Source organism: Zalophus californianus, chromosome 2 (assembly GCF_009762305.2).
Source record: "Zalophus californianus isolate mZalCal1 chromosome 2, mZalCal1.pri.v2, whole genome shotgun sequence".
Taxonomy (NCBI): domain Eukaryota; kingdom Metazoa; phylum Chordata; class Mammalia; order Carnivora; family Otariidae; genus Zalophus; species Zalophus californianus.
This window is the reverse complement of record NC_045596.1, coordinates 71,711,488-71,735,543: the sequence shown is the minus strand read 5'-3', so window position 1 is coordinate 71,735,543 and position 24,056 is coordinate 71,711,488. Positions and strand designations below refer to the sequence as shown.

The 24,056-nt window shown below is 39.9% G+C and overlaps 1 protein-coding gene across 2 annotated transcripts in view; it reads right to left on the bottom strand.

The window, feature by feature from the left end:
- Positions 1-3,161: 3,161 nt before the first annotated feature.
- Positions 3,162-24,056, bottom strand: part of HERC6 (HECT and RLD domain containing E3 ubiquitin protein ligase family member 6) — a 57,752-nt gene continuing 36,857 nt past the window's right edge. The window contains exons 14-23 of one of the 2 annotated variants that reach the window (XM_027597401.2): positions 22,130-22,240; positions 21,702-21,809; positions 18,101-18,259; positions 15,040-15,183; positions 12,579-12,745; positions 10,373-10,436; positions 9,020-9,090; positions 7,103-7,289; positions 6,912-7,014; positions 3,162-4,893 (exon numbers count right to left, since the gene is read on the bottom strand). In XM_027597401.2, coding sequence (XP_027453202.1) covers positions 4,664-4,893; positions 6,912-7,014; positions 7,103-7,289; positions 9,020-9,090; positions 10,373-10,436; positions 12,579-12,745; positions 15,040-15,183; positions 18,101-18,259; positions 21,702-21,809; positions 22,130-22,240 — 1,344 coding nt within the window. In that variant the 3' untranslated portion in view covers positions 3,162-4,663. The remainder of the gene's footprint in view (positions 4,894-6,911; positions 7,015-7,102; positions 7,290-9,019; positions 9,091-10,372; positions 10,437-12,578; positions 12,746-15,039; positions 15,184-18,100; positions 18,260-21,701; positions 21,810-22,129; positions 22,241-24,056) is intronic. The other variant, XM_027597402.2, reaches the window with a different exon arrangement.

The window sequence follows — 24,056 nt, the reverse complement described above, 5'->3', positions numbered from 1 at the left end:
TGACATTTGGTATTGTCAGGCTTTGTAATTATAGCAGTTGCAGTGGTCTGTACGTGTGTCATACTATGGTTTTAATTTCCATTTCCCTAATGCTTAATGATGTTAAGCATCTTTTCATATGCTTATTAGTGCTAATCTCTGTCTCTTACTTGAAGTGTCTATTCATATCTTTTGCCATTTATTAATTTGCTTAGTATCTCAAAGTTCTTTATATATATTACAGTACTTTATGTTATATATCAAGGCCTTTGTTAAATATGTTTTGAAATGTTTTCTGACAATCTGTGGCTTGTTTTTAAATTTTATTAAGTGTCTTTTGAAGAGCTGAAGTTTTTAATTTCAATGCAATTTATCCATTTTTCTCTTTTACATAGTTAATGCCTTTCTTTTTTTCTTTTGTCTTAAGAAATCTTTGCTTAACCCAAGGTTACAAAGATTTTCTTTTTTTTTTTAAGATTTTATTTATTTATTTGACACAGAGAGAGAGATCACAAGTAGGCAGACAGGCAGGCAGAGGGAGAGGGAGAAGCAGGCTCCCCAGTGAGCACGGAACAGGATGTGGGGCTGGATCCCAGGACGCCGGTACCATTACCCCAGCGGAAGGCAGACACCCAACCGACTGATCCACCCAGGCGCCCCCAAGATTTTCTTATATGTTATCTTCTACAAGTTTTATAGTTTTAGGTCTTTGTTACATTTCAAATGAATTATTCTTTATGGTGCGAGGTAAGGATAGAGGTTCATTTTTGTCCTTACAGATTTCCAGTTGTTCTAGCTAGCCTTTCCCGATTGAATTGCCTTAGGGTCTTTATCAAAACTCTGTTGGCTATGTGTAATTGGATTTATTTCTGGACTAGTTTTTACCGTGTCCCCTCTATCTATATGTCTATTTTTACTCTTAAGACCACACTTGCCTTGATTACTGTAGATTATAATTAAGTCTCAAAATCACTTCATTCAAATGCTCCACCATTGTCTTTTCTTCGGTGTTGTTTTGACTATTATATTTGTTTGTTTGTTTTGGCTATTTTAGGTCCTTCCCATTTCCATATATATTTTAGGATAAATTTATCAATATCTACAAAACAGACTGCAGGGATTTGAAATTGCACTAAGGGCGCCTGGGTGGCTCAGTTGGTTAAGCGACTGCCTTCAGCTCAGGTCATGGTCCTGGAGTCCCGGGATCGAGTCCCACATCGGGCTCCCTGCTCAGCAGGGAGTCTGCTTCTCCCTCTGACCCTCTTCCCTCTCATGCTTCCTATCTCTCATTCTCTCTCTCTCTCAAATAAATAAATAAAATCTTTAAAAAAAAAATGAAATTGCACTAAATTAAATCAGTTTGGGAAGAATTGACATGCTGGTAATATTGATTCTTGGATCCTTGAGCATATCTCTCCCCATTAATTTCTTTTTTAAGATTTATTTATTTGAGAGAGAGAGACACACACACACACACACACGCAGGGGAGTGGGGGTAGTGCATAGAGAGTCTCAAGCCAACTCCTGGCTGAACCCAGAGCCAGATGAGGGCCTCCATCCCACGAGGCAGATGTCACAACCAGAGCCGAAACCAAGAGTCCAAGGCTTAACCCACTGTGCCACCAGGTGCCCTTCCCCATTAATTTAAAGCTTCTTTAATGTCTTTAAGCAGTATTTTCTAGTTTTCACTGTACAGTTTAATGTGTTCTGTTAAAATTATCCTTAAATACTTATCTTTTGATATTACAAATACTTTTTAAATTTCAACTTATGACTGTTGTTAATATATATAAGTAGTTAATTTTTATATATTGACCTTGAATCCTGAGACTTTATATTTACTTAATGCTTCTGGTAGGTTTTTGTTTTGTTTTGTTTTAGATCCCTTAGGATCTTCTGCAGAGAACGATGTAGTCTATAAATAAGATAGTTTTACTCCTTCCTTTCCAATCATTATGCCTTTTTCGTTTTTTCTTTGCCCTCTTACATGGACTACTACTCTAGTACAATGTTGTACTAGAAGTGATGAGAGGCAACCTCGCCTTGTTACTAGTTTTAGTAGGAAAGCATTTAGTCTCTTACCATTTAAGTGTAAGGTTAGCTCTTTGTAGGTTCTATCAGGTTGAGGAAGTTTCCTTCTGGTCCTAGTTTGCTAAGAATATCACACATGAGTGGCTATTGCAATTGGTCAATTTTTTTTCTGCCTTTATTGAGGTAATTATGTGATTTTTTTCTTTGCTTTATTACAGTGAGATATAATAGATTTTTTTAATTGTATTATGTTATGTTAGTCACCATACATCATTAGTTTTTGATGTAGTGTTCCATGATTCATTGTTTGCATGTAACAACCATACGTGCCCTCCTTAATACCCATCACCAGGCTAACCCATCCTCCCACCCCCCCTCCCCTCTAGAACCCTGTTTGTTTTTCAGAGTCCATAGTCTCTCATGATATAATAGATTTTTAAGAGCATTTCTGGACTAAACTCCACTTGGCCACAAAGTATTATACTTTTTATATTTTGTTGGATATGTTTGATATGTTAAAATCTTGGAAAGGTTTTTTTGTGTTTCTGCTCATGAGAGATATTTGTACTTTTCTTTTCCTGTAATGTCTTTGTCTGGTTTTGACGTTAGAGTAATGCCAACATTGTACTTAATTGGGAAGTGTTTCCTCTTCCTGTGTTTTCCTTTTTCTTTTTTTAAAGATTTTATTTATTTTTTAAAGATTTTATTTATTCATTTGCCAGAGAGAGAGCATGGAAGAGAGAGAGAGAGAGACTACAAGCAGGGGGAGCAGCAGACTCCCTGCTGAGCAAGGAGCCTGATGCGGGATCCCAGGACCCCGGGATCATGACCTGAACCGAAGGCAGACGCTTAACCGACTGAGCCACCCAGGCAGCCCTAAAGATTTAAGATTTTATTTTTAAGTAATTTCTATACCCAACGTGGGGCTCAAACTCACAACACCATGATCAAGAGTTGCATGCTCTTCTGACTGAGCCAGCCAGGCACCCCTCTTCCTTTGTTTTCTGAAAGAGTATGTAAATAATTACCACACTAGGGGCGCCTGGGTGGCTCAGTCTGTTAGCGTCTGCCTTCTGCTCAGGTCATGATCCCAGCATCCTGGAATCAAGCCTGCATAGGCTCCCTGCTCAGCAGGGACTCTACTTCTCCCTCTCCCTCTGCCGCTCTCCTTGCTCATTCTCTCTCTCTCTCTCTCTGTTTCTCTGAAATAAATATATAAAATCTTAAAAAAAAAAAAGAAGTGCTACGCTGTCTTCCCTAAATATTTAGCATAGTTCATCCATTTGCATTAGAAAAATTTATGTTGGAGTTGAAAGGCCTGAAAAATACAACCTAAATCAAGTGCCTAGGGATCCCTGAGATTTAGAGCTTACCTTTTCCCTTAAAATTCAAATAGAATACATCTGGGCCTCCATTCCATTTATTATAGAAACCAGATGTGTCAAAAATAAATCTGAGGAGGGCACCTGGGTGGCTCAGTTGGTTGCACGACTGCCTTCGGCTCAGGTCATGATCCTGGAGTCCGGGGATCGAGTCCCGCATCAGGCTCCAGTCCCACATCGGGCTCCCTGCTCAGCAGGGAGTCTGCTTCTCCCTCTGACCCTCTTCCCTCTCGTGCTCTCTCTCTCTCATTCTCTCTCTCTCAAATAAATAAAATCTTTAAAAAATAAATAAATAAATAAATAAATCTGAGGATTCCCTGGGGCTTGTGCTCCTACGGACCACCTCACATCCTAGTGTCCTTAGTGCATTCTCTATCTCTGTTCTGTCTGTACTCTGGTGATCCTGCCCTCTTTCCACATCACCACCCCGACACGGACTATACCTCATGGTCTTTCCTTTCCAAAAGTGCCACCGGTACAAGGCTTCTCTGTATGGCTTGCCATAACAACAGGCATTTACAGAATAGCATACAGTTTAAAATTTAATATAAGATAGAACTGGTCTACAAAATTCCTTGGCCATTTACAGCCATATTTCTTTCTCTCCTTTAATTCATTCCGTAGCCATGTTTCTAAGACATATTTCATGTTATTCATTTTCTCCAACTACCAATAGACAGGAGTTCCTGGTTGGGCTCAGTGTTTAACCAAAATAATGATATATGCATTTAGAATAATTCTTGGAACACAGTATTGAGCATGAGTAATTATTCAATGAATTAACAAATCCTTTAACATTTAGATTTTTCAAATAAATTACTCAGCAGTTGGTTAAAATCAAAATTCTGGAGACATTCTAGAATATAAAATATACATTACATGCCTCCAAAACATTTGAATTATTTTTATTTTTTTCAAGCTTCAGTATATCTTTCATATTTGCAGTGTGTTTATTAGATATACAATATTTTTTAAAATATCTGTTAGCTTTTAATATTCAGCTTATTTTTAAATGATAATTATTGTTCAGGAATAATTCAGTAAAAAGCAAACATTCTGATAACAAATTTAGGGATCAAGAAATGTTGATTCATTTTAAAAAATTACTTTTTTTTAATCACTCTTGATTCATCATTTTATTGTTTATACCAACATGTGTCAACTAATTCTACCTAAAACCTATCAACCCTTTGTGCTACTTAGACCTAAGGAAGAACAGAAGAGTCGAAGAGAGGGCCTGAGGCTCTGAGGCCTCACTGAAACTCTCCAAATCACTGTTGCTCTGTGACTTTGACAGAGACAAATCCTCTGTTGCTGTTGATGGCTACTTGAAGGGCTTCCTCCACTTTTTCCATTGTAGAATATTTAGGAAGGTCCAGAATATTATGACAGGTCAGCGCTCTTGGGTAATCTGTTTCACTGAAAGTTTGAGGACAGCGAAATATGATTCCTGTTTCCTGTTTGCCTCTTACATGCAGCCTGTCACTTCCGCTAAGAAAAACTAGAAAGGAATAAATTTTGGTTAAGATATTTCATAGAAAGAGCAAAACGTAAAATGAAAAGGAAGAAATGAATCACTTCATTCAATAAATATTACTGAGTACCCTTGTGTCGAGAGAACCACACAGGGCCATGTGGAGCACAGAAAAATCATGACATCTGGTCTTGGTTCTCAGTGAGTTCATGCTCTAATTGGGGAAAACCACGTACATGCAAAGAGAAGAGCAAGATACATGGAAGTTTAATTTAGCTCAACTAGGAAGTCTGATGTGAAGAGGCTAACGAAGGCGGCATCTGGCTGGGGGAGCAGGGATACTACAGGCGTCACATCTGGCCAGTTAGTTCTCCAGGAAAGGAGTTGGGTAAGCTTTCAAGGCAGAGGGGGAAAGCCCAAGAAAAAGCCAGAGGTAGGAAGATGTAAGTAAATGCACTGAATACATAGACAGTGGAATCAGTGGGCTGAAGCAAAAGTTTCCCATTAAGAGAGAAGATGAAACAGGTAGTTTGGGCTTGTGGAGAAGTAGTTGAGGTTTGTGAAGTTGGAATTGTCCTCCAGTGTCCTCAGGAGCAAGAAAAATAGCAAGAAGAGGGCGCCTGGGTGGCTCAGTTGGTTAAGCGACTGCCTTCAGCTCAGGTCATGATCCTGGAGTCCCGGGATCGAGCCCCACATCGGGCTCCCTGCTCAGCAGGGAGTATGCTTCTCCCTCTGACCCTCTTCCCTCTCGTGCTCTCTATCTCTCATTTTCTCTCTCTCCAATAAATAAAATCTTTAAAAAAAAAATAGCAAGAAGATGTGTATCTCCAGAATGACTGAAAAATGGGACGGACAGTGAGAGAATAAGTCATTAAATCTGCCCTAGGGAAACTTTACTGTTCCCACCAAGAGAAGTTCTTGTACCACAAGGCCACAGTTTAGTGGTTCAGAGACTTGGCTTTGGATCAGCCTGTTGGGTTCAGAATCTGTTTCTTATGCTCACCAGCTGTCTGAATATAGGCAAGCTACTAAATGTACCAAGCCTCTTTTCCTCAGATCTGAAATGAGGAAAAAAATAAGTACCATACCTCAAAACATGGCTCTTAGGATAAAGGGAGGTAACAGATATGAAGTGGTCACTACAATGCCTGCCATAGAGTAAGCACACTTTATAAAGGCTGTTAGTATTATCATCAGTGGTCACTGCTATTAGTATTATAATCCTAATTCCATAGGACTTAGATAAATAAAGATAGGAATGTGAGAGTAAAGGCTTGATTAGGAGGCAACTAGTGGTATCTTTTTTATTATCTTTTTTTTTTTTTAATTGGGAAACCAGGCTTATATAAGAGAAAGAACATTGGCTTGGGAAGCCTGGCTTTGCTGTTGACACGTGTGACCTACTATTAATAATGATTTCATGGCGGAGTGCCCGACTGGCTCAGTCAGAAGAGCATGCTACTCTTGATCTTGGGGTTATGAGCTTAAGCCTTATGTTGGCTGTAGAGATTACTTAAATAAATAAACTTAAAAAAAAATTTAATAATGACTTCATGGCAAATATTTATCTTTTATTTTTTTAAAAGATTTTATTTATTTATTTGACAGAGAGAGACACAGTGAGACGGGGAACACAAGCAGGGGGAGTGGGAGAGGGAGAAGCAGGCTTCCCACAGAGCCCGGAGCCCAATGCGGGGCTCGATCCCAGGACCCTGGGATCACGACCTGAGCCAAAGGCAGACGCTTAACGACTGAGCCACCCAGGCGCCCCTGCAAATATTTATCTTTTAAAAAGATATATAATTATAGGGGCGCCTGGGTGGCTCAGTTGGTTAAGCATCTGCCTTAGGCTCTGGTCGTGATCCCAGAGTCCCGGCATCGAGCCCCGTGGCAGGTTCCCTGCTCAACGGGGAGTGTGGTTCTCCCTCTCCCTCTGCCTGCCGCTCCCCCTGCTTGTGTTCTTTCTTACCATCTAATAAATAAATGAAATCTTTAAAAAAAAAAAAAGATATATAGTTATAAATCCATCTATTAGTAATACTTACAGAGGAATTTTCTCTTTTCCTCCAAGGTTAATTTGTGGAAAGCTTTCCAAAACATCAGTATAGTAGGATGTGATTTATGGTATCCTGGAGCATATTGTGAATTCTTGAGAAAAAGAGGGAGAAAAATGTTTTTTAGGGGGAATATGCAGAAGTTGTTTGGAAGAAGTAGGGGCACTTTAGTTATCACCAACCTCTTCAAACTGTTTCCAGTCATAATCAGTACTTCCAACCACTGCTGTCATTAGTTCTTCAGGATGGAAAAGTTTAAGAAGTATTTCCTTGTCACAGACTTTATAAAATCCTCTCTGAAATTCCTCATAAACTGCCTTTACAGAGGTGTTGAAAATGTAATCAATGCATGCAGAAACATATTCTTTCCTTGAGGGAAGCAAAAAAAAAAAAAAAAAGCCATAAAATACTTTGCCATTGACTAAAATTCTCTACTTTGCCCTTTTTACCATTTCTATTGAGAAAAAAATAAATTATTCAGAGGGAGGGGCTCCTGGGTGGCTCAGTCTTTAAGCATCTGCCTTCAGCTCAGGTCAGGATCCCAGGGTCCTGGGATCAAGCCCCACATCGGGCTCCCTGCTCTGCGGGAAGCCTGCTTCTCCCTCTCCCACTCCCCCTGCTTGTGTTCCCTCTCTCGCTGTGTCTCTCTCTGTTAAAAAAAAAATTCAGAGGGAAGTAAAAACCTGTGGTCAGCTGGAGGAAAGAACCTTGGAGTATGAAGCAGGACACTTTGTTCATTGCTGCCCTTTTCCTCCAAGAGAGATACTTTTAAAACACTCATCTGAGGGCGCCTGGGTGGCTCAGCCGGTTAAGCAGCCGCCTTTGGCTCAGGTCATGATTCCAGGGTCCTGGGATCGAGTCCTGCGTTAGGCTCCCTGCTAAGCAGGGAGCCTGCTTCTACCTCTCCCTCTGCCTGCCTCTCTGCCTACTTGTTCTCTCTCTCTCTCTCTGTCAAATAAATAAATAAAATCTTTAAAAAAAAAAAAACCACTCATCTGAATATGTAATTCTCCAACTTAAAATCTTTCAAAGATCTTCTTTCCGTTGCCCTTAGGGTAACTTCCAAACTTCCCTGATCTGACTCCTGCCTGACTCCTGCCTGACACAGCAGCCTCTTCCCACTTGGCATTTGAATCTTTGACCGGGCCAGTCTTCAGCTCTGGGGGCTCCCTGTCTCACTCACAGTTAGGCCATGGCATGCTGCCTTCTTTACGTGCTGACTTCTGTCAACCATCAGAGGTCCACAGCAACATGACTTCCTCAGGGTTGGTCCTCTGTTCCCCTCTCCCTCCTCTCTCATAACATGTGTCACCGTGTGGCAATGATTTCTGCAAAAGTCTGTCTTTTCCCCCCATGATGAATTTCCTGACGGCAGGGAGGAGCTGTTTCCACCACACAGCCACCAGAAACATGATAGCCTCCCACCCTTTGAGCAGCTTCATGGACCGTCCACTAGGACTGTCCTATCTGACCCCATTCTGCCACCCCCTGGAACCAGTGGTGTGCTGGTAAATGGTGAACCAGTTCTCTAAAGAGAAGAAAATGGAAGCGGACCCTCATTTGCAGCATTTGCCGGTTCTGTGGTGTAAATATTCCCACCACAGCTGATTTCATGCTACTAATACTTGAATAATAAACTCTCAACATTTTTGAAAATTTAACAGCTCTCACAAGCGGATGCCAGCTGGCTCCAGCATAACACTACTGTAAATCTCTTAATGAACTTTTATCACAGTGCTCCTCCTTATCTGACATCCTATTACATAATAATTTGTTTATATATGGTCTTTCTGCCCCACTGGAATTTAAGCTCCAGGTTTTGTCTGTCTGTTTCACGGCTGTATCTCTGACACCCGGAATAGGATCTGGTACAGAGGAAGGGCTCAAAAATAATTGTTAAATGAATAACTAGTGAAAAGTTCTGCAAAGGAGATATTTAATCCTCACTCCTTTTTCCCCTTCTCTTACCCTGTAACCTTTTTATCTTTCTCAGAGATGAAAAGCTAAAATGATCACCTGAGAAGCTAAAATATATGTATAAATTATAGTGATAGCAAACATGTGTATTCATAGCAGATGTTCTGAGTCTCAAAACTTACTTGTTGGTTTGGTCCACAGGTACAGAGATCCCATTTGGAATTAAAGCAACATCTTTTTTGTCCCAGTGTATCTGTAACCAAAATATATTCAGGTACCAAACATGAAAGAAAGTCTGAATAATTCAACTGCAGGGGCCATGGGCAAGTTGCCCCATGATGGGCCACTTTAGCATGAAGATTGTTTCTGAGTTAAAAAGCAATCAAAAACCAGCAGAATCAGAAAAAAAGAAAACAAAATTTCAAAAACCTCCAGCAGATTCAGGAAAAGCTCTTTACTTCCCCCTCAACTGTCTAAAAAGAATTTAGATAGTGGTCCTGCTCCAGGAAGAGAGCTATCACCATAGGAATCTATAGTATACTCTGAACTAGGCATGCTGGGCAGAGAGGAACCTAGCAAGGCCTTTTTGATCAAAGTCCTCTATGTCCCATTGTTGCTGAGTGGCCCAGCAAACATTTGTTTACCAAACATTTGCTCTTTTTTCATCTTCCTATAAATTGCATTTCTTCCCTCTGAAGTCCCAGGCCCCTACCTCCTTCTCCTTAGTTCAGAATGACATATATACCTCATTTTGCCTGTCTTTGAAATTTCCATGTCTGTATGGATTCCTTGTACATACAAAATTAAATTTGATATCCCACTGTTAATCTTTGTCATGTCAATTTGATTCTTGATCCAACTAGAAGGACTTTGAAAGAATAAATTCTTCCTCCCCAACACAACCACAATACCATTATTGCCAGTACATTTTTCCCTATAACTATAAATAACTGGGAACTAAATAATTATTTATGTAGTTCAGCCCTTTAAAAACATATAAAAATTTAAAAACCTACCCTAGTATATGTTGTATATAGTCCTAAGCATTTAGTGGTTTACAGTGTTCACACCGATTGCATAATTGCTGTATTTCACTTTCTTTGAGAGTATGTAAACATGAGGTATCAAAGAAGCAGCAGGTGTGAGCAAAGTCATACAATACAGAAGTAAAATATGCTTCAAAAAAGGAATCCCAAGGGGGCAGGGAAGAAAATTTTTCTAAAAAGGAATCCCAGGGCGCCTGGGTGGCTCAGTTGGTTAAGCGACTGCCTTTGGCTCAGGTCATGATCCCGGAGTCCCAGGATCGAGTCCCACATCGGGCTCCCTGCTCTCAGCAGGGAGTCTGCTTCTCCCTCTGACCCTATCCCCTCTCATGTACTCTCTCTCTCTCATTCTCTCAAATAAATAAATCTTTAAAAATAAATAAATAAAAATAAAAAAATAAAAAGGAATCCCATATTTAAGGTAATATAATAAAAATTATTCTAAAAAACAGATGAAAGCTAAACGATAATCTGGCTTACATGGGTACTTACAGAAAAATATATGTAAAGTTCTCCAATGTCATCAGCTTCATTATTTAGAACTTCTTGCAAATTCCTAATGAAAATTTTCATTTAAAAAGTAATATTTAATTAAAAAATTAAAATTAAAAATAAGTTATATTTTTGGATCTTCTAACATTTCAAAAATAATAAACGTTCAGTAGAAAAAATCTTGGACAGTATAGAAATGTATAAAATGTCACGTCCTTACCTTCCCACTCCCTCTTCTTAGAGTTAACTTCTTTTTACAGTTTGGTTGGGCCACTGCTAATACATAGACACTGCTATGTCTTGACGGAAATTACAGAAAGGAGCCCCTTCCTGTAGACCAGTGATTCCCAATCAGGGGTGATTTTGTTCCCTAGAGAACATCTGGCAAAATCTGGAGACATCTTTGGTGGTTACAATTAGGGGGAAGGTCACTACCGGACATCTAGTGGGCAGCAGCCCCATTAGCTGTTAAACATCCTACAATGCCCAGATCAGCTTTCCACAACAAAGAATTATCTAGCCCCAAATCTCAGTGTGGCCAAGGTTGAGAAACCCTGTTCTCTAGACTGTCAGGGCATAACAGTGTAAATCTAGGCAGTTTATCCTTACACTAATAGTATTTGAGAAGAGAATCCTTTTCCCCAATCTGTTGCCAAATCTGTATTTTATGAAAAACTTTTTAACATTTGTCAGTCTGTAAGCAGAAAAAGGACGTCTCATTTTCATTTATATTTCCTCAAATACTAGGAAGGTTGAGCATATTTTCATTTTTTGATTAGCCAAATATATATATATATATATATATATACACACACACACCCTCAGCCATATAGATTTCTGTGTGATGACACACACACACACACACACACACATATATATATTTATATTTATACATCAGCCGTACTAATCCTTTGTCTATCAAATCTGTTGCTAGTATTTTCCTCATGGGATATAGTTTGCCTTTTCACTTAGAACAAGTATTTTTCAATACTTAAAAAATAAAGTTGATGACTATAAATTGAATGAGGGGCACCTGGGTGGCTCCGTTGGTTAAATGCCTGCCTTTGGCTCGGGTCATGATCCTGGGGAGCCCCACATCGGGCTCCCTGCTCCACGGGGAGCCTGCTTCTCCCGCTCTGCCTGCTGCTTCCCCTGCTTGTGCGCGCTCTCTCTCTCTCTCTCTCTCTCTGTGTCAGATAAATAAATCAGTTCTTTAAAAAATTATTAAATGACTATGATTTATTAAAATAAATATAGCATGCATGATTCTCATTAAAAATATTGTGTATTGTTTCTGGGGCACCTGAGTGGCTCAGTGGTTAAGCATCCTACTCTTTTTTTTTTTTTTAAGATTTTTTTATTTATTCCTTCCAGACACAGAGATAGATACAGAGAGAGAGAGAGCACGAGCAAGGGGAGAGGCAGAGGGAGAGGGAGAAGCAGACTCCCCGCGGAGCAGGGAGCCTGATGCGGGGCTCGATCCCAGGACCCTGGGATCATGACCTGAGCCGAAGGCAGACGCTCAACCATCTGAGCCACCCAGGCGCCCCCAGAAGGCTTCCTACTCTTAATTTCAGCTCAAGTCATGACCTCAGGGTCATGGGATTGAGCCCCACGTTAGACTCTGGGCTGAGTGTGAAGTCCGCTTGAGATTTTCTTTCTCCCTCTCCCTCTGCCCCTCTACCCGTGCTCTCTGTCTCTCTCTCTCTAAATGAATAAATAAAATCTTTCAAAAAAAAAAAGAATATTGTGTACCGTTTCCATCTAGATAAATTCAAGATATTAGGCCAGAGCACTGTTTGTTGTAGGTTGATCATTAGAAGAGCCTTTGGCAGGTGCCTGGGTGACTCAGATGGTTAAGCATCTGCCTCCAGCTCAGGTCATGATCCCAGGGTCCTGGGATCGAGTCCCACATCAGGCTTCCTGCTCAGCGGGGAGCCTGCTTCTCCCTCTGCCTCTGCTTCTCTCTCTCTCTCATGAATAAATAAATAAAATCTTAAAAAAAGAGAGAGAGAAGAGCATTTGGCTTTTCTTTATTTTTGAAGGCATACTTTATTATTATAAGTCAGGCTAAAATTCAAATTCATCAGAAGAGTATATATTTATTGAAATTGAAGACCCTGTCTCTGTGTGTATGTGTGTGATTAACATCATTTGTTCCTGAATTACTGAGACTTAACTATAGCTCTGGAAAAACATTACTTACTTCCCTAGAAGAGGACTGAGTTCTTTTAAATCTTGCAATGATGGCTTTTGGTCCAGAAGTTTCTTAAACAGAGCCAGTGGAAAAGGAAGGTTGGTGACATTTGAGTTGTTTAGGGAGAGTCCACACAGTATTCCAAAAAGGAAATATCTCTTCTTCTCAAATTTAGGCTGGAAAAGGAAAAGAAAAAAAATCCCTAATGTATTAGAAGTAATCAAGAGTCCAAAGGGATAATGAGATTAGTAAAAATTTGTTTGGTTCCCTTTTCTAAAAGTCACAAATTAGAAACAAAGTGGGCTTCAGGAAAATAAAGTTTGAGCTTCCTATACAGGCTTTAATACAATTTAAATTTCTTCCATAAGTTAAAATATAAACAGTTCAGAATATTAAATAAATGAATTTACTTTTTGTTACTGACAACATATCTGGAATAAAAAAAAAATATATGCTCATATAGCCTTATAAGCCAAGGTTGTCATTATTTAATTTTATAGTCTTTGCCTTCAAATTCATGTAGAAAAGACACTGCAGAAGGAAGAGTACACTTTATCTGCACTTTCATTGTGCATCAGGCATGTCATGTGTGTCCCCTTCAGTGATACTGCCCTCAGCCTAGGTATGCTGACAGGGACAAGCATATGGGTCAGGGAAGGTGATGCTGCTGACCATGAAGGTGGGTGGAAGGAAGAAGGAAAGATGATGAAGCCTGATGAAACAGGCTTCACTCTTCTCTCTGTACTTTGTAGTCCCAGATGAGGAAAAACGCCACATCTTGCCAGGCCATCGCTACAGAGCAGCCAAGAGACCACTAGCCTGAAAATCCTAAATGCATTTTTTTAAAAATATTTATTTATTTATTTGTCAGAGAGAGAGAGAGAAAGAGCGCACAAGCTGGGGGAGCTGCAGGCAGAAGGAGAAGCAGACTCCCCGCTGACAGGGAACCCAGTGCGGGACTCCATCTCAGGACCCTGGGATCATGACCTGAGCCGAAGGTAGACGCTTAACCTACTGTGCCACCCAGACATCTCTCTAAATGCATTTTTAACATTTATCCTCACAATCGCTGTAAGAAGTAAATAGGGCGGGGCGCCTGGGTGGCTCAGTCGTTATGCGTCTGCCTTCGGCTCAGGTCATGGTCCCAGGGTCTTGGGATCGAGCCCAGCATCGGGATCCCCGCTCCGCGGGAAGCCCGCTTCTCCCTCTCCCACGCCCCCTGCTTGTGTTCCCTCTCTCACTGTGTCTCTCTCTGCCAAATAAATAAAATCTTTAAAAAGGGGCGCCCGGGTGGCTCAGTTGGTTAAGCAACTGCCTTCGGCTTGGGTCATGATCCTGGAGTCCCACGTCAGGCTCCCTGCTCAGCGGGGAGTCTGCTTCTCCCTCTGACCCTCCTCCCTCTCATGCTCTGTCTCTCACTCTCTCTCTTGCAAATAAATAAAAAAAAAAAAATCTAATAAAAAAAAGAAGTAAATAGGGCAAGTAGATTAAGGCTATTACGTAAGTGGCCCAAAGTCATTCACCTGCTAACAGCAAGGCTGGCCCTGGAATAGAAATCTTAGAATTTATATAAAATTTTAGGAAATTCAAACTACTCCATAATGACAGAAATCAGATCAGTGGTTGTATGGTCATGGGACAGGAAGTGTGTGGAGGGTGGGATTAGAAAGGGGTATGAGGAAATTTGGAGGAATGATGAATATGTCATTATTTGGTTGTGGTGGTAGTTTCATGGGTATATGTGTAATCAAAACTTAACGAATTGGACATCAACATGGATGGGACTGGAGGAGATTATGCTAAGTGAAATAAGTCAAGCAGAGAAAGTCAATTACCATATGGTTTCACTTATTTGTGGAACATGAGGAATAACATGGAGGATATTAGGAGAAGGAAGGGGAAAAAGAAGGGAGGGAATCGGAGGGAGAGATGAACCATGAGAGACTATGGACTCTGAGAAACAAACTGAGGGTTCTAGAGGGGAGGGGGGTGGGGGGATGGGTTAGCCCGGTGATGGGTATTAAAGAGGGCACGTTCTGCGTGGAGCACTGGGTGTTATACACGAACAATGAATCATGGAACACTACATCAAAAACTAATGATGTATTGTATGGTGACTAACATAACATAATAAAATTAAAAACAAAACAAAACAAACTTAACCAATTGGACACCTGATGTGTAGGTCATTGTATCTCAACTACACTTCATAAAAGCTGTTTAAAAATTTAACATGCATAGAAGCACCTGGGAATCTTATAGAATACATGCTCTCATCTGGGGTGGGACCTGAGATTCTGCTTTTCTAATAGCCCCCAAGTGATGCTCAAGCTGCTGCTCTGTGGACCTTATCTTGAGTAGCAAGGCTCTCTACATGACCTAATTTTACATTATTATCATGGTTTTCATGTTGCAAGTATATGGTATACTTTTTCTGTTCTGAAAAACTGTAAGAAAATAAAAGACTTACACTGACAGGAAACCACATGTAGGAACCCTCTTCGGGATACATGAACATTCCATATTCTGTCTTGGTCATCTCTTCAAATATACTGTAGAAGAACTCGGATATTACCCCGTGCCCCCAAGAACGAATTTCTTTAATAAATTCAGTCTGAGGAAAGAGAACACATTCACAGGCTCAGATTTAAAATATGATGCCTTGATCCTTGTGGAAAAGTTTCAAACCTCCTGCAATCATCAGAATTCCTGGAATCCCATACCCCTTCAATCCCACACTTCACTGCAATCTGTTCTCCCTCAATTTCCTGCTGAGCGGCAGACGTAGTGAACCCATTCACTGTCAGATTAGTGTGTGTGTGAGTCCTTTACACTGCCACATGAACCAAGTAAAGAGGGATTCTAGCAAGACTTAGCACTCACCAATTATGTTGACCAGAGTCTTGAACCACATTTTGATGTGCTTCAGGTCCCTGGTTCTTCTGCCTTACTGTCTATCTTCATCTCATCATTCAGACTTTACAACTTTGGCTCCAGTCAACAGCTATTTGGTTTCTCCTGCCTCTTCCCTCATTTTAACTTCTGATAAATTACCCTCCCAGTCCCCCTGGGTTTAGCACCTCTGAAGGAACCATCAGACCAGACTGCCCATAGCTCTTGTGTGGGAAGTCATTATGAACTGTCCTTTTCTTTTCCTTTCTTCAGTTCTACTATTATTTACCTTCAAATTTTATTTTATTTTTTAAAGACTTCAGTTTTAAGGAATCAGTACACCCAACATGGGGCTCGAACTCACAACACTGAGATCAAGAACTGCACATTCTACCCAACTGACTGAGCCAGCCAGGAGCCCCTTATTTATTTTTAAAAATATTTTTGAAAAAATTAATTTTTTTACAATACTTTCAACTTAAACATTATTCACACTGAACACATATGGCAACTTAACCTACCCAAGTATGAAGTTTAAGAAGCCAAAACTGTTCTAGCTTTGTTAAAAGTTATGCTGCAGGAACTGTCCTTCTCTAAATCTACCTTGGGTCTTTGTGGCCAATACTATCCCAGTTTTCTTCCTACCTCTCTAACTACTTTTCTGCTTCCTTTCCTGGCCAGTTTCTTTTTATCTTTTTATTTATTTATTTTTAAAGATTTTGTTTTTATTTATTATTTTTGAGAGGGAGAGAGTGCACACAGGGAGGGAGGGGCAGAGGGAGAGGGAGAAAGAGTCCTAAGCAGACTCCCCACTGAATGTGAAGCCTGATGCAGAGCTCGTTCCCATGACCCTGAGATCACAACCTGAGCCAAAATGAAGAGTTGGATGATTAGCCAGCTTTTTATTTTTTTAAGATAAGCATCACTAAGCCCCACTAAGCATTCTCTTTCTCCTTTCTTTGCCTGGAAGATCTTAACTCTGCCACAGATCACCCAATTCCTTGGCCACAGACCATCATCTCATCTCCAGGGGCCCACCTTAACCTTCCATCTGGATATCCCAATAACAAATTAAGCTCACTTCCACTTTTCCAATTTCTGCTCACTTAAACCAGCAAGTCTGCTTTCACTGTGGTCAGGACCCACACATAATTGGCTTTGACAACCTTGCCTTGTTCCGAGTCTATATTTGGATTGGATCTACCTTGAAGTTCACCTTTCTACCTCTTTGTCATCTCCTGTGGGCAGAATAATTTTCTACTGATTTCCTCATAATCAAGATTTAAAAGAAAGTAGATACAGAAGGAAATATGCAACTACAAAGTCTGGCTTATAAAATAGGTTGTTTTCCAATTAGGCCCAGGGTCTAACTGTCTGACTCCTACCCTCTAGGTTCTGGTTTCTTCTCTGAGAACCTAAGTCTCCCTCTCATGGCTGATACCAGGAAAATCCACTCCCTAGAAAATAGATACAGAAGGAAATATACAACTACAAAGTCTGGCTTATAAAGTAGTTTGTTTTCCATTTAGTCCCAGGGTGGGAAATACCCCCTCTCTTGTCTGAGTCCTACCCTCTAGGTTCTGGTTTCTTCTCTGAGAGCCTAAATCTCCCTCTCATGGCTGATACCAGGAAAATCCACTCCCTTCTGGACAAAGTCCAGCTTTTACCTAAAGAGTTACTCATTTTTCTATGGCATCAACAGGGCAAATGATCTGCAATAAACACAATAAACACCCTACAGGTACCCACAAAGGATAAAGTGAAAGATGACTAGAATTAGAAGCAATATAGTAGATACTCTATGACTAAAACTAGAGCCAAAATGTAGGAAAAGTGTCTGTTCTACCTGCTGCTTGTTGATTGCGTTAATAGCTCAAATGCTTTACCCTCCTTGATCCACGTCTGTTAATGTGACTTTGCAGTTCCTCCCATTAAAGAGGCTGAGTATATTTCATCAGCCCTTAACTTGGGTTCAGCCAGGTAACTCTGCTTTGTCTAAAGCAAGGTTAGTTGTGTGATTGGACTTGCTGTCTTTCTTATACCTCTGGCACTGCAGTGAGAAGAACATGCTTGCTGGTCCCAGGAAGATGAAAAGCACAGAAAACAGAGCCAAACTGCCCCAGCCAAGCTTAATCTAGCCCAGATCAGCCAGTTCCTAGCCAACTCCCAAACATGTAAACAAGTGCAGATAAAAATCTACAAATCCACCCAAGTGAATTCAATCTAAATTAACAGATTCTTAGCTGAGTTTCAGATCGCTGTAATAAATTATTGTCATTTTAAGTCATTAAGCTTTGGGATGGTTCATTATGCAACAGTTTTGTAGCCATAGGTAACAAATAGTTTACACATAATCTCAGTATTCAATTAAACATCCCATAGCTTTTCTCTAAAGGGTAAGCAAGGAATTATTATTTTTTATTTATTAAGTAATCTCTTTGCCCAGTGTGGGGCTCGATCTCACAACCTCGAGATCAAGAGTCACACGCTGTACCAACTGAGCCAGCCAGACACCCTAGAATTCTGGAAACCATACAGCTGATAACTATAGTTGCAAAATCAGGCTCTTCCTTTGCTATATTATATAAATGTTTCCCTTTCACATTAGTAAAAATGTCTGAAGAGACTTTTTACTGTACCACTAATACTTTACAGAGGTCAGTGTCTTCAGTTTGGCTTAACTGACGCAGAGCATCTTCAACTAGGTGACTTCGTCTGACTCTAAGGGTAAGTGTAGGGGATTTACTGTATTGCAGAATCACTTGCTCCCAATCCAGGTATTCTTTCTGTTTTAAGTCCTAAAAAAAGAGAAATATTTTAGGAATCTCATAGGAACACTAGGGAGTGTTTACTATTTCAAATAAATGTAGTCTGCATAGCATACACTTATGCTACTATTGCTATATATACTCAGATTATAATTATTTAAGAAAAAAAGGCATCATATCTACACTATACAATGGAAGATAAGGAGATCACAGGATCTGTGAAACCATGGCATCTAGGAATTATATACAGGGGAGTAGTCACCATGGAGGTACAGCTACGTAATTACAAGCTATCTTGCTTGTAGTAAACATGATCCTTAAAGGCAATAGTGGTATTGAGTATGCTGAGCCATTCATCCACCATCAGTCTTTTTTTTTTTTTTTTAAGATTTTATTTATTTATTTGACAGAGAGAGAGACAGCGAGAGCAGGAACACAAGCAGGGGGAGTGGGAGAGGGAGAAGCAGGCTTCCCGCGGAGCAGGGAGCCCGATGTGGGGCTTGATCCCAGGACCTGGGATCATGACCTGAGCCAAAGGCAGACACATAACGACTGAGCCACCCAGGCGCCCCACCATCAGTCTTAAAAAGCAGAGTTTTAGCACCATAATCCTCAAGAATATAAGGGTAGTTTAGGAGCTCAAGGATGATATTAAACGTTGGAAAAAGATCAGAGGAAAGACTTGCTGAGAGGAGATCCAACTCTTGTTCAAATAACTGTGGTCCATCCACCTGATTTGTAGGGGAGCTCCCTAAAAATATGCCACCGGCGGCCTCACTTTTTACCTGCTGCTCTCAGTCACTCTACACAGTACTTCCATTTAGCTTTTCTGAATTTTCAACATTTCCTTACACTCTAGTCCGGATCTTATTTCTGCTGAACCCCCTCGGATTAGAAATCTAGCGTTGGACTTACTAGCCTTGCTTTGAGCTTCAACACTTCTCTAGGGCTTCTGCTATATCCTAAGGACAAAAAGGAATATTAGGACTCATAAACCGATGTAGATTTCTCTCTCTCTCTCTTTTTTTTTTTTTCTTTTTTAACCCATGTAGCTAGCTCTCTTTGGGACCTCTCCCGTAAATATTGGCAACAGGCAGGTGGATAATAGCTACCCTGTCCCAGGTTTCAAGGCTGGGTGTGGTTGCCCAGAGCAGCACTCTGTGAGCCTCTCAGAGGAGTGTGCATGGGACTCTGGGCTTGGGAAAGCCTGCCCCAGATCTCCGCTGCTACTATATCCTGAGAAATCATACGTGATTCCACGAGACTCTTCTGGTTTTTCCCGAAGAAGTTGATTGTAAAGTTCCAGGTTGGTAGGGAGGTGGAGCTGGTGCCATTTCTGGTCCTTCCTGATTATAGGTCATCTCCTCTGGTGGCCCAGGAGCCTGCAGCTCTGGGACACTTCAGCAATACTGACTGCTGAGCAGCACGACCTGTGGCTCAGAGTGACAGGGAGTGGCCAGCAATATCCTCCACTGACTATAGCAGGGAGAGGTATATGTGGCCTGCTGTAGCCCCAGCCTTCTTTCACCTAACCAAGAATTAGGCAGGAAACCTGCATTTTATCTTATTTTCCAGTTCCTCTACTCCGATTCTCCATGTATTGGTTTCCCCTTCCTACATTGATGTGTGTGAGTTGATAATATAGTTTGGAGTTCACGGTTTTGACTATGGCCATCCTCTCTCCTTTGGAGGTCAGGATTGTGGAGTCTCCTTTCTAGTTTCACCCATGACGACTACCACTGAGAGTTTTCTTGTACTCAATCAAACCTTTCTAGATCCTTCATGATACGCAGTCTCCCTGGTTCCACCATGCACATAGCCCTCACTAACCCCTCACTAAGAGTAGATCTGCTACACAGAACATTGCTGTAGAAGAAAATACCACAGAGGGAAGGACTCGTTTAAAGGAAACATAATCTCTCCTGTTACCAGGGATGTTAGGAAAATTTAAAAAGAGGTGGTTGGGAAACGAAGAGATGACCAATTCAAATCTTGTAAACATGCCAATGACAGACACTAATAATAGGAACAAGAGGGAAAGTCTTTATCTATGGAATGCTTTTAGCAGGATGTACCTTGTCCATCCAGGTTGCTTATGTAAACAAAGCTGGGATTTATGGATTTATGGGGCATGGATCATCGGGAAATGTCACATGAGCTGTATATAATAGAGTATCAAGGAAATGTTTTATAATTGAGGCGGCTCCTTTTCTGCATGTGATGTCCCAGACTTCTCCACGTTTCACCTAGATGGCCTGCATCCTTTAAATTATTAATAAAAGTAATGGGTATGCCTTCTGAGTCCTGTGAGTTTTTAAAGAATAAATAGATAGGAACCTTTTCTGAGGAATAACCTAGACAGGCCTCAGCAATCAAAACATGTTTGGAAAATCTTTAGCACAACGTCTGGGAGTGGGGTGAGCACTCAAATACTTGAGAACTAACGATGCTGGTGGTAAGAGAGACGCAACAGCATGTAACTGTTATGTGGGAATAATACGAACTACCCGATAAGAAGCAAAAGGAAGGGAGTAAAGGGAAAATAGAATAAACTCACTGATTGACTCCTAGGCGTTATTTCAGAATAAAAAAATATCAGATGGAGCTTACATATCAAGCTGAAGCTCTTAAGAAGATTTGAAATACAAACACTAAGATCACGGTAGTAACTAAAATTGGATAGAGAAGGAGAGGGAAGGGAGAGAGAAAGAGCAGTTACTAGATCATTTCAGTATTTGCTCATAGAAGGAAAACACTGGATATTATCTAAAGAAAGTGAAGACTTAGACATTATATAATAACGAGAAAAGCAAATTAAAATTAGCCAAAATATCATGATTAACCTGTTGAATTGGAAAAGAGCACAAAGCTTGATAACACTCTGCATTGATTATAGTGTGCATATTGCTGGTAGTAACATAAATTGGTACAACCTCTACGTATAGTGATTTGGCAACATTTAATAAATAAAGAAAAAGGATTAAGCATCATTCTACTTTCCTATATGAATGTAGCCAAATGGCCCGTATTGATGAGGAAAAGTTCTTTACAGAATTCAGTTAATAACTCTGGAAGGAACGATAAGATTAGAAATAACGTCATTTTGCAAACCTCAACTAAAACAATGAATAGAATTATTAAATAAAATGTTGATGGGAAGCATTACAATAGAAGAATCATGTGGTCACCACCTGAACCCACTGATGAATCTCAGCATGAGTAAGAGTGAAACAACCAGAAACAATGCACTGAAGTATAGAGAGGTGAAAGGAAATTGGGCCGGGGATTTGCTTTAAAATACTTCAGCTAAAATAGTAACACCCACAAAACCAACAAAAGTGATCAATGGGGAAGTTGTGGCAATATGTTGATGATGACTGGAACTTTGTGATGGGGCTCATTACACCATTATCTCTATTTTGTGTATGTTTGTAACTTTGCATAGTAAAAAAAAGAAGTAGAGCATACATACCAGCATTTTCAAACGGGACTCAACTTGTAATAATAGAATTTTGGATAGCAAAGTAAAAATAAATGGAAAATCACTTAAAACAATGGAACTGGGGTTTTCTGCACGTATCTAAAAAATAAGAGATAATAGCTTTAATAATTCAAAGGAAAAAAAAAACTTCATTGCTTTACCTCATCACTTTAAATTGTTTCCCTGTATGCTTTTTGCAATCAATTTTTAAGAATTCAAATTACCTAGAAAAACTTTCTAAGGAAATGCATTTGTTTTGTGAGTGAAGGATGTTTAAGTTTTCAGTGATCATCTAATTTAGCAATTCAGCATTGCAATGAAGCAATGTTCAAATCTTGATTTATCAATGAGTTACCTAGCTACTAATGTGTCCTCCTATAAAGTATGAAAATTTTCAGAAATAAAAATGTTATTCTTACCAGGTTGTTATCCCTAAAGAACAATCTTGTATACTCATACATGTTCAAGAAATTGGAGGTTTCATTTATGTTGAAAGTATTTTCTGGTAGTTGGCAGTTAGCTGTGTTTACCTTAAAGAAAACAAGACTTGTGAATTTTATTTTCTATTAATAAATGATTTAATCTATTATACATATGGCTTAATATATAATTAGAATAGAGCTCTATAAACCCAATGCATTTGTCATTGATAACATAGAGTTCTTTATATAAAACTTCCATTTTTTGATCTGTAATTTATCCAATTTTCATAAATACTGTAAAAGATAACAGACGTTGGCAGTGGAGATTAGTAAACCAATTCTAAGGGCACAGATTCACTGGAAACAATTTCTAGATCTTGGGAATAAAAGCACCATAAAAATCCAAGGTACTTTTGACAAATTTAGCCCTTTCTCCATTAATCAATGAATATTATTTTAGCACATACTATTTGTCAGGTGTGGAACAAAACATAAATTCTCCTTGCTGACACACAGGTTACTGTCTAATATAGTAGTTGACAAACTCTTTCTTAAATCCAAACAGTAAATATTTGTGCTTGGGATCAGACAGTCTCTGGTGCAACTATTCAATCCTGCCATTTTGAAGCAGAAAATGGCCTTAGACAATATGTAAACAAGTGAGTGTGGATGTGTTCCAATAAAACTTTAATAACAAAAACATGAGGCTGCCCATGGGCATAGATTACCAACTCATGACCCAGGGCCTAATAGGTAAAAACAAGTAATCAGACATCAGGGATACAGTTTCTGATTGGAGAAGGACTTGGGTTCAAGAAGGTTTCCCACAGGAAGCAATTGTGGAAAATCAATGATCTAAATAAGCCTCTATCAAATCAAATTAATCCAAAAGATACAAGGCAGGAAATAAAGAATCTAAGAATATAAATTAAGAAAGTAAAATGAAAACACAGCCTATGAAATGGGGAAAAATAGTTTCAAATTATATACTTGATAAGGAATTAATATCGGGGCACCTGGGGGGCTCAGTCATTAAGCGTCTGCCTTCGGCTCAGTTCACGGTCCCGGGGTCCTGGGATGGAGTCCTGCATTGGGCTCCCTGCTCCACGGGAAGCCTGTTCTCCCTCTCCCACTCCCCCTGCTTGTGTTCCTGCTCTCACTGTCTCTGTCTCTCTGTCAAATAAATTTTAAAAAATTATTTTAAAAAAAGGAATATCTAAAATATATACAGAACACATGCCACTGAGCAAACAAAACAAAAACATCTGATTTAAAAATGGGCTGAGAAACTGAATAGGTGTTTTTCCAAAGAAGACCTACAGAGAGCCAATAGGTACATGAAAAGATGCTCAACATCCCTAATCATCAGGGAAATGCAACCCAAAGCTACACAATGAGATAGCACCTCATACTTGTTAGAATAGCTGTCATCAGAAAGACAAGAGATAAGTGTTGGCAAGGATATAGAGAAAAGGGAACCCTTGTCCACTGCAGGTGGGGGTGTTAACTGGTGTAGCCACTATGGAAAACAGTATGGAGGTTCCTCAAGAAATTAAAAACAGAACCACCATATGATCCAGCAATCCCACTTCTGGGTATATTAAAAAATATATTCATCTGAATAAATATATTCATTTCAAAGGAGGAGAAATCACTGTCTCAAAGAGATATCTGCACCCCCATGTTCAATGCGTCATTTTTTACAAAAGCCAAGACAGGGAAACAAGCATCCTGAATGGATGAATGGATAAAGAATATGTATATATACTCTAAATATTATTTGGCCATGAGACAGAAGGAAATCCTGCCACTTACAGGACATTATTCTAAGTGAAATGAGTCAGACAGAGAAAGAAAAATATGTATGTATGAGCTGAACTCAGAAACAGAAAGTAGAGCGGTGGTTGTCAGGGGCTGGGGGATG